At 60.1% G+C, this 9,171-nt stretch overlaps 1 protein-coding gene across 1 annotated transcript; it reads right to left on the bottom strand.

Moving 5' to 3' along the window:
- Positions 1-1,194: 1,194 nt before the first annotated feature.
- On the bottom strand, positions 1,195-8,628 carry YKT6 (YKT6 v-SNARE homolog). Its single transcript, XM_069877700.1, has 8 exons — positions 8,539-8,628; positions 7,574-7,685; positions 4,380-4,462; positions 3,539-3,639; positions 3,090-3,194; positions 2,907-2,972; positions 2,123-2,224; positions 1,195-1,590 (listed from the first exon to the last, which is right to left on the bottom strand). The coding sequence occupies exons 2-8, from the start codon at positions 7,675-7,677 to the stop codon at positions 1,555-1,557; spliced, it is 597 nt and encodes a 198-aa protein (XP_069733801.1). The 5' UTR covers positions 7,678-7,685; positions 8,539-8,628; the 3' UTR covers positions 1,195-1,554.
- Positions 8,629-9,171: the final 543 nt, after the last annotated feature.

Raw genomic sequence — 9,171 nt, 5'->3', positions numbered from 1 at the left:
TAGGGGGCACAGGCTGCTCTGCCCGGGGGGGGCGGGTGTCCCCCTGCTGCTCCCCCCCGCCAGGACACGGGGCAGCGTTCCCGGCTCCAGCCAAGGGTGTTTGCTCCCCTCCCGCACCCCCCAATCCCGGCCCAGCGCTCGGGGAACCCCAACTCCCTTCCCCAGGGGCTGCATCACCCGGCTCAGCCTTTTCCCTGGGGCTTCCCCCTCCTCCATCTCTGCAGCCAGAGGCTCCGTTGTGTTGCTGGGGGGGAGGGCTAGTTTTGGCTGACAGGGGGAATATTCTCTTTATTTTTACTTCGGATTCCTTTGTTCTGCATGCCCTTTGCGCGGGAGCAAACCTGGGGCGCTAACGCTGTATGTCGAGGAGCTGAGCTGAGCTGTTTCTGTCCCATGAATGCTGGTGGATCGTTGCCAAATTTTTCTCTTTCTCCTCCTCCTCCTCCTGCCCTTTTTCTCTCATTCTTTTTCCGGGCCCCCCCTCACCCCACCTTCGACCCCCTCGTCTTTTCTTTCTGAGCCTTGTAAGTGTAAAAGATGACTCTGATTTCGTTTTTGTCTCGGGAAAACTGCAAATAAATTACGAGGAAAAACAACTCATCAAAAATTACGAGGGGAAGGGAGAAGTCTGAGTGGATTCATACCCCCGCCAGGTGCCCTGTGGCCATTCCTGGCCCGATTCCCACCCTAGGAAGCCACAGAGAGTCAGAGCTGGGCTACAACCGCCAAAGACTTTATCCTGCCTGGCCCTCACGGCCAGCAGCACAAATAGGAAACACCGATGAGGATACAAGCTTTTCCTCTTCCATGGAGAAAGAGAAGGCAGTGAAGGCTGCCAGGAGTAGGGGAGGTGCGCTCAGAGCTGGGGGCAGGCCCGGCGAGCCCCTCCCAACCCTGCTCCCCTCCTGCCCTGAGCCCTGGGGCTGGGTTCTAGCCGCCCCGCGCTGCCCCAGCTCCCCTCTTCCCAGCTGGTAAAGGGGGGGCTCAAACCAGCCTCAGCCAGAGCAGGGAGGGAGCAGAACCTCCCCGCCAGCTCCAAAACAGCCAGGATGGCCAAACCCCCCACCCTGTCACCCGCTCGGCCCTGCCCCTTCCCTGGGGACAGAGACCACCGCTTCCAGTTCACCAGCGCTGGGACAAGGGAGCGCATGGCCCCCCCAGAGAGGGAAGCGCCTCTTCCTTTCCACCCCCCCCCAATTCCCACCCCTCAGGATAGCTTTTGGGACATAAATACAGAACAGACCCTCCTCCCCGGCTCCGTGCTCCCCCATTCCTGCGGGCCGGGATGCTGAGGCGGCACCGGGCACCCCACACCAACCCTCAGGAAAAGCGAGGGCAGGGGGCTCCGGCACTGCCCACACCCCTAGAAGAGCCGGATGCCGGCCTCGCCATTCCCTTGGGATGAAAGAAAAGTCCTATCAGCTCACAGCACCCAAGCCTCCGCAGCACAGCCTGGGAATCCCCCTGGGCTTCTGCTCTCTGTCTCGGGCACGGTTGAGGTCCAAAGTGGAGTGAAGGCCTGGTGGTCCAGAGCAGGAGACCCCGGGGTCCGCGTCACATGATTTCACAGCAGGAATTCTGCTTTCGGGCCTGGAAAAAGGGAAAACCAGCAGTGACGCTTGCTGCAGCAGCCTCCCAGCTCGTGGCGCAGCTCAACCCCCACAGCTATCCCCCCGAGCCGCAGATTGTGCCAGGAAGCACCACAGCGGGGATTGGAGTCGCCCTTTACCAGACACGGGGCAAAGTAAAGGGTCTGAGCCAGGACGAGGAATAGGGATGAGGAATGGGGGGCCCAGAGCTGGAACAAGGAATGGGGATGAGGAATGGGGGGCCCTGAACTGGGATGAGGAAGCAGGATGAGAAATGGGGGGCTCCAAGCCGGGACAAGGAGTGGGGATGAGAACAGGGGCGCCCTGAGCCGCGACGAGGATCTGAGATGAGGAGCGGGCAGCCCTGAGCCAGGAAGAACAAGGGGTTGGAGGTGCCGAGCAGGGCCGAGCCACCCTAGGCAGGGTTTGCACAAGGAGCTCCCTTTGCCCCCAAGCACAACTCTCTGCCCCAGCCCATGCCTGGCTCTACAGGGAGGAGCTTTCGCTCCCCTGGAACGGAAAGCAGCACTCACAGTTTTGTAGAAGGCTTTGGACTGTGCCCCCAGCACCTCTGATTTGGAGACCAAGTCGTCCAGCTTCTCCCCTCGCTCCAACAGCGACTCCATGGTGTTGTGCTGCCGAATGAAATGGGTGCTGAGCCACAGCGTGGCAGCTCAGGCCCTTCCCGGCCCCGAGCAGGAGCTCGAGGTGCCACCGCATCCCCCTCCACACGAGAGGATGAGTTCCCTGCCTTCCCACAACCACCCTGGCCTCACAGCCAGGGAGGGGGCAATCCCAGCCTGGATAAAGCCTGGAAGGTCACAGTGATGGGGAGGAGAGGAGCCCTCAGCGAAGGCGCCAGCACATGCAGGTCATTTAAAGCACGAGACAAACAAGGATGTGACTTTGGAAGAGGGAAGGGAGTGCAAGAGGGAAGGGAGTGCAAGAGGGAAGGGAGTGCAAGAGGGAAGGGAGTGCAAGAGGGAAGGGAGTGCAAGAGGGAAGGGAGTGCAAGAGGGAAGGGAGTGCAAGAGGGAAGGGAGTGCAAGAGGGAAGGGAGTGCAAGAGGGAAGGGAGTGCAAGAGGGAAGGGAGTGCAAGAGGGAAGGGAGTGCAAGAGGGAAGGGAGTGCAAGAGGGAAGGGAGTGCAAGAGGGAAGGGAGTGCAAGAGGGAAGGGAGAAGGAGCTCCCACAGCACCAGGAGCATCTCCGGGGATGGAGGTTGCCAGCAGACCCCCACCACCAAGAGGGCATCATCCTGCCCCGAGCACCTATGCCAGTGGGAGCATCCCAGCCGTGGGCCAACCATCCTCCTCACCAGGATGATTTTGGTCTCGTCCAGCTCTGCCTGCACTCTGGTCATCGCATCGGCCTCGCGGGGGTTCTGCGAGAGAAGCAGCAGTGTCAGCACTATGGGGACACCGGAATCTCCCAGCCCTGGCGTGTGCTGGGGCCTCCTGCCAGAGTCAGGGGCCACGCGGCACGTTCCCAGCCTCTGTACCTGGTATTTGCTGAGGTGCCCATCCAGGGCGGCATAGCTGATGGTCTCCGGCGAGCCCGAGGGCCAGTCCATTTTGCTGACCTGCCTGGAGAATTCATCCAGCACCTGTGACGCAAGGAAGCGGGCGGTTACCGCCAGCGGCTCTCCACAGGGATTTCCTCCTTCCCGTTCCACTTCGTACGATTTGAGGGAAGAGTCAGAACCCAACTCCCTTGCTCCTGGTTTTCCCACATAAAACCCAAGCCAGAGAGGGAGGATGGGACGTTTGTGGAGCCGGGAGTACGTCCTGAGCAAAGCCCTGCCACCGCATGGCCTGGAAGCCATAGGGCTGGCCGGATCCTGCTCAGCTCAGCAACAAGATCCACAGCTATCAAGCATTTCCAGTCCCTGCAGGACATCTGGAGCTGCTCCCCAGAGCCTCCGGAGCTGCTCCCAGCCCATGCACTCACCTTGTCCAGCAAGGTGAAGCAAACCCGCTGTGGATACTCATTATCAGCGATCACCACACCAGCCAGCCCATCGTTCCGGACATAGACGTGGCAGAGGTATTCTGAGGCAGAGAATTTGTGTCGGGAAGGGCCTCCTCCACCGCCTCCCACAACCCACGAATCGCCCTGGAAGGTTTCAGTGACTGCATTACACAGGACTTAATTAGGAGAGCGAGAAGGGCTTGTGAGGGGATCAGAGTCAGCCTCAAGCTGCATTCAGCCAGTGGCTGCAGCCCAGCCACACGGCACCGGACACGATGCTGGGACACGACATCAGCTTTCTGGGGCAGCAAGTGCTTCCGGAGTGAGACAAAACACGGAGGAAGCGCTCAGCCTGATTTTAATACAGAACAGCTCAGTTAATAACTGAGCGTCATTAACAAGGAGGCAGCGGCCAACACACAATGTGTCTCGGGGTTCAGGAAGCGCGCAGGCAGGGCGGGGAGGCCAGAGCTCGCGTACGGAGCCTGGATTCACGCAGCAGAGCTCAAGAGCTGCCACAAGGGCCAGGGATGGGAGAAAGCGGGCGAGCTAAAGGGTGGCAGGGGTGTAACACAACGGCTCTGAGCATCCCAAGGGTGGCAGGGGGAGGGAAGCTTGCCAGTGGCATCCAGCTGCCGAGCAGGACCCTGCTCTTCCTAAAACCTCTCTCATGGGGCGGGCCTGGCTCTTGCCCAGCTCAGCAACCTCACACCTCCAGCGTCTCTTACCTGGGCGCTGGTTTGAGGTTTTGTTTCTTATCATAAACAGACAAGGAACGAAGCACGTGCAGCCACGCGTGCCAGCCCTGGCTTGTCCTTACCTTGTTCCTTGACAGAGGCTCTACTGCCCAGCTCTGAGCGCTCCACGATCAGCTGGCTCGTGAAGGTCATGAATTCCTGCACACTGCAAACACAAAACATTGGTGCTCGAGTCAGCGAGGGAGCTACCAGGGACATGGCCTGTCCTTCAGCTCAGCTCCAGGTGGGCTGAAACCCTTCCTCACCACCAAGCTGTGGAAGCAGGGATGTGGCTGAGCCAAGGGGTTTCATAGAATCTTGGAATGGTTTGAGTTGGAAGGGACCTCAAAGCCCATCCAGTTCCACCCCTGCCACAGGCACGGACACCTCCCACTGGATCAGGGGCTCCAAGCCCCATCCAGCCTGGCCTTGAACCCCTCCAGGGATGGGGCAGCCACCACTGCTCTGGGCAAGCTGGGCCAGGGCCTCACTGCCCTCACAGCAAAACATTTCTTCCTAAAATCTCAAGCCCCTTTCAGTACTGGAAGCTGCTCTAACGTCTCCCTGGAGCCTTCTTGTCTCCAGGCTGAAAAACCCCAGCTCCCTCAGCCTGTCCTCGGAGGTGCTCCAGCTCTCGGATCATCTCTGTGGCCTCTGGACTTGCTCCAACAGCTCCATGTCCTCCCTGTGCTGAGGACTCCAGAACTGGACACAGGGCTCCAGGTTTGGTCTCAGCAGAGCGGAGCAGAGGGGCAGAATCCCCTCCCTGGCCCTGCTGGTCTCTCTGCTCTGGATGCAGCCCAGGACACGGTTGGTTTCTGGGCTGGGAGCTCACATTGTGGCTCCCGTTGAGCTTCTCGCCCACCAGCACCCCAAGTCCTCCTCCTCAGGGCTGTTCCCAATCCATTCCTTTCCCAGCCTGGATTTGTGTTGGGATTGCCCCAATCCAGGTGTGGGACCTTGCACTTGGCCTGGTTGAACTCCATGAGGTTCACCCGGGTCCCTCTCCAGCCTGGCCTGGTCACTCTGGACCCATCCTTTCCCTCCGGTGTGTTGACTGTGCCGCACAGCTCGTGCCAGGGGTAAAGTTGCTGTAGGTGCCCTCAATTCCAACCTTTCCTTGGGGAAGAGGTCAAATCCTGTCCCTACGAAGAGCTGGCACCCAAGCACCGGGTGCACCCAGTCCCTCTGGCTGTGGCCAGGAGCTCGCTGCCTTAGGCTGAACCAGCTTTTCTGTGATTCAAGGGAATAAAACACCGTTGAATCATGGATCTCCCCTGCCAAATGGCTGCGCCCTGCTCTGCAGGCACACTCCAGCCCTTCCCTCACCTGAGCTTTCATCCTGCACACTGGGCTTTGACACAAACCCCGCACAAGGCGCTGGCAACGCAGGGAGGCCACTCAACCCCAGCCGCACCTCAGCCACCTGCCCCTTGCAGCCAAAATTAAGGAATATCCTTAAGCCAGACGCTCTCCGAGTGTGGAAAACATTCCTGAGTCCCCAGTCGAGCCCTGCCAAACTTCTCGCACAAACCCTCCTCTTCGCCCCACAGTGAAAGGGAAGAGGCCCAAAGCCCTGAGTAAGCGGAAAATCAACCCTACCCTAGCGCCCGCCAGGATTAACAAACTGGGATTAACGAGGGTGAGGCGAGGAATTCCCCAGCTGGGAAGTGGCAGAAGGGAAACCCATCGGAGCTCAGATTGCAGGGTTTGCTCAAATGCCCTCCCCAGCTTCACGTGGCACTAGACACTGACAGAGAGCAGCAGAGACCATGGTTTCCTCGCTGCCTTCCAGCTCCGATCGGGGATTTGCCTTTCTCAGCTCACACATTCCTTCAGGATATTTTCCATTTCTGCCACGGAGACTCCAAACCACCACATTTCCAGGGATAAGACTGCCCCAGAGATCTCTTAACACCCAACTTCAGCAGGAATGAAGGACCAGCACATTCCACCTGCATCGGGCAGCTGGCACAATTCCAGTATTTCACAGCATTCCCATAGGAATCAACCACCAAAGACCTCATTCCATCACACCACATTCCTGACCCTCCCAAATTATTGGGTAGAGGTTCAACAGCACAGCCAGGCTGGCCCCATCCTCCTTCCTCAGGAGCCACAGCCGTGTTTATCCCAGCTTCAACCCCCAAACTCAATGCTCTGGAAACTCCAGAGCCTCAAAATAACAACGCAGACACAATGTTTTAAACCCAAACTTCAGTTTCCAGCACCGAAGCTGGGAAGTGGCTCCGCGGAGGGAATTTTCTCAGGATTTGGGACATCAAGAGCTGCGACCACAAAGTAATTTGGAATTTTAAGAGATTCCCTCACCCGGCACAATCCATCTTGGAGCATGCTGGCACAGCTCCTGGATTCTGCATATGTGACTTCTAATGGGGTTTTAAATTCAATCTGGCTTCGCTCTTTTCCCTTTATCACTGGAATCACAGAACAAAATGATCTGGAAGCTCTGTCAAATCTTGGCAGGGATAGACCATGGAAAACTTGAGTCCCGTAGGTATTTCCTAAAGCTGGGAAACAAGCTGTTCCCCAACAGGCAAATTCTAGAGCTCTGGGAGGTTTTGAGGAGCTCCTCTCTGCTGAGGAGCTCTGCAACCTCTCGCTGGGTCCAGGAGCCAGGATCAGTGCTCAGGGCTATCCCAGCTCACCGAAGCCAGCATCAGGATCACCCAAGCGGATGTTTGTGTGCTGGGAAAAGTTTTAATATCAAACCGAACGCCTAAATAAAGACAGCAGAGGGTGACGCACAGCTTGTTTGTCTGACACCAACCCAAGCCTCCTCCCACTCGCCTCTGGAGCTGCCGGGGCAACTGGACCTAGGGACTCGCTGGAGGGAAAACAGCCGACTGAGCACACAGAGCGCTGCCCTGCACCCACATTTCATCGCTTGGCTCCAGTGGGAGATGCACCGAGTCCATCCTGACCTCCTGCCTGGGCAGCTCCGAGGGGAACTGAGCGTTCCCACTTCTCCTGAGGCTGAGCAGCAGCTCCAAGTGGATTGCACGGGGCCAAACCACACAGGGTCACTGCTTCCCACAGCGGCATCTTGGGGAGGGGAAGGGTTTATTCCTCAGGAGGAGCAGATACTGCTGCGTCCCCAGCGACGCAGGGCAGAACGGAGAAGGAAACCCCCCCAGAGGGAGAAATCCTGCCAGAAAGGAAAAACTCGCTCCTTCAAACAAGGAATGAAAACCCCCAAAAGCTTCCAATCGCACCCCTCAACCTCCCGCAAGGGATTGGGCCCCCCTGCACCCACCTGGCCCTCTGGAAGAAGTTGAAGGTGGAGACGTCATAGGCAGCTTTCAGTAAATGCACTTTGGGGTCGCCTTTGTAAAGGACACTTAGGCTGTAGAGCCTCATGGCAGCAGCTGGGGTGGAAGGGGACAGCAGTAAGGAGGGGGTCAGGCTCCTGCTGGGCTCAGGGGATTCCTTGGGGCCCCCATACTGTGCTCCCGCCTCACCCAGACACTCCTCTCACTTTTCAAACACCAGACTCAGTCCCCAGCAGGATCCCTCCACCTCACCCAGACCTAGGGCCCCCCCACCCCTAAAACACCGGCATCAAGCACCTTCTCCCCCCAAGCCCCCTTCCATCCTTCAAACACTGAAATAAAGCATCCGGAAACCCCCCAGGACCCACCGCCCACCCCTCAAACACTGGATCCAAGCACTCAGGGCCCCGCTGGGACCCCAATCCTGCCCTTCCTCCTTGTCCAGACACCCCATCCACCCCACAAATACCAGCACCAGGCACCCAGGGTCCCCCCCAGGAACCCAATGCCACTCCCCCACCCCACTCAGAGCCCCCCCCCACCTCTCAAACACCGGACCCAGCCCCCAGCCCCTCCCCGGGACCCCAATCCTGCCCTTCTACCTTTTTCAGACGCTCCCCACCCCCCACCCCGCCCCGGCTGTCCCTCAAATACCGGCACCAAGCAGCCAGGACTCCCCCCCCGCTACTCCAATCTCACCCCTTCACCTCGCTCAGACCCCCCCGCCCTTCAAACAGCGGATCCAGGCCCCCAGGCCCCTCCCCAGGTCCCCCTCCCCACCTCTCCAACACCGGGCCCGGGGCCCCCGAGACCGCCTCCTCCCGCCCCACACCCACGACCCCCCTCAGGCCTTCCCCCCATTCCTCAAGCACCGGCCGGGCGGCCCCCCAGCCGCACAGCCCCCGATCCTGCCCGGCCCGCTCTCCCCCCGGTCCTGGCGGCTCCTGACCCGCTGTGAGGAGGTGGGAAAGGGCAGGATGAGGCCAACCCGGAAGCGGAACGCGCGCGACCGGAAGTAGCGCCGGGAACTGCCACGGGGCTTCGCCTGCACCGCGCATGCGCCCGTTTGGCCCCGCCCCCTAGGCGTATCGACCACTCAACACCGGCCCGCGCAACCCGACCCCGCCCCCTCCACCGCTAGACCAATCAGCGTGCGTCTCTCTGTGTGGCCACGCCCACCACGCCATCCCCAGACTCTCAGCCAGTCCGCGCCCTCCGCTCCCCGTGGCCACGCCTCCCGCCCGCTCGCGGCCAATCAGCGCTGCCAGGGGGCGGGGCTCGTCCCGCAGCGGGGACGCCCGCCCGGCAGGGGGCGCGCGAGCCCCAGGGGGCGGGGAGGGGCTGGGGCTTCTCTGGGCCTGAGGGGGGGGGGGTGTGCTCATCTCTATGGGGTGGGGGGGGTCGGGGTCCCCAGTGTGAGTCAGGATTGCTCTGTGGGCTGGGGGTGGGGACCCCTCTGTGGGGTGGGGACCTCTCTGTGGGGTGGGAGTTGTGCTGTGGGATGAAGGTTAGGGGCTGCTTTATGATGGGGGGACACCCCTCTGTGGGGTGGGGATTGGGGGTCCCTCTGTGGGGTGGGTGT

The sequence above is a fragment of the Phaenicophaeus curvirostris genome, chromosome 27 (assembly GCF_032191515.1).
Source record: "Phaenicophaeus curvirostris isolate KB17595 chromosome 27, BPBGC_Pcur_1.0, whole genome shotgun sequence".
In the NCBI taxonomy this organism is placed as follows: domain Eukaryota; kingdom Metazoa; phylum Chordata; class Aves; order Cuculiformes; family Cuculidae; genus Phaenicophaeus; species Phaenicophaeus curvirostris.
Note: the sequence above shows the minus strand (reverse complement) of the source record. Positions and strands in the feature narration are given on the sequence as shown.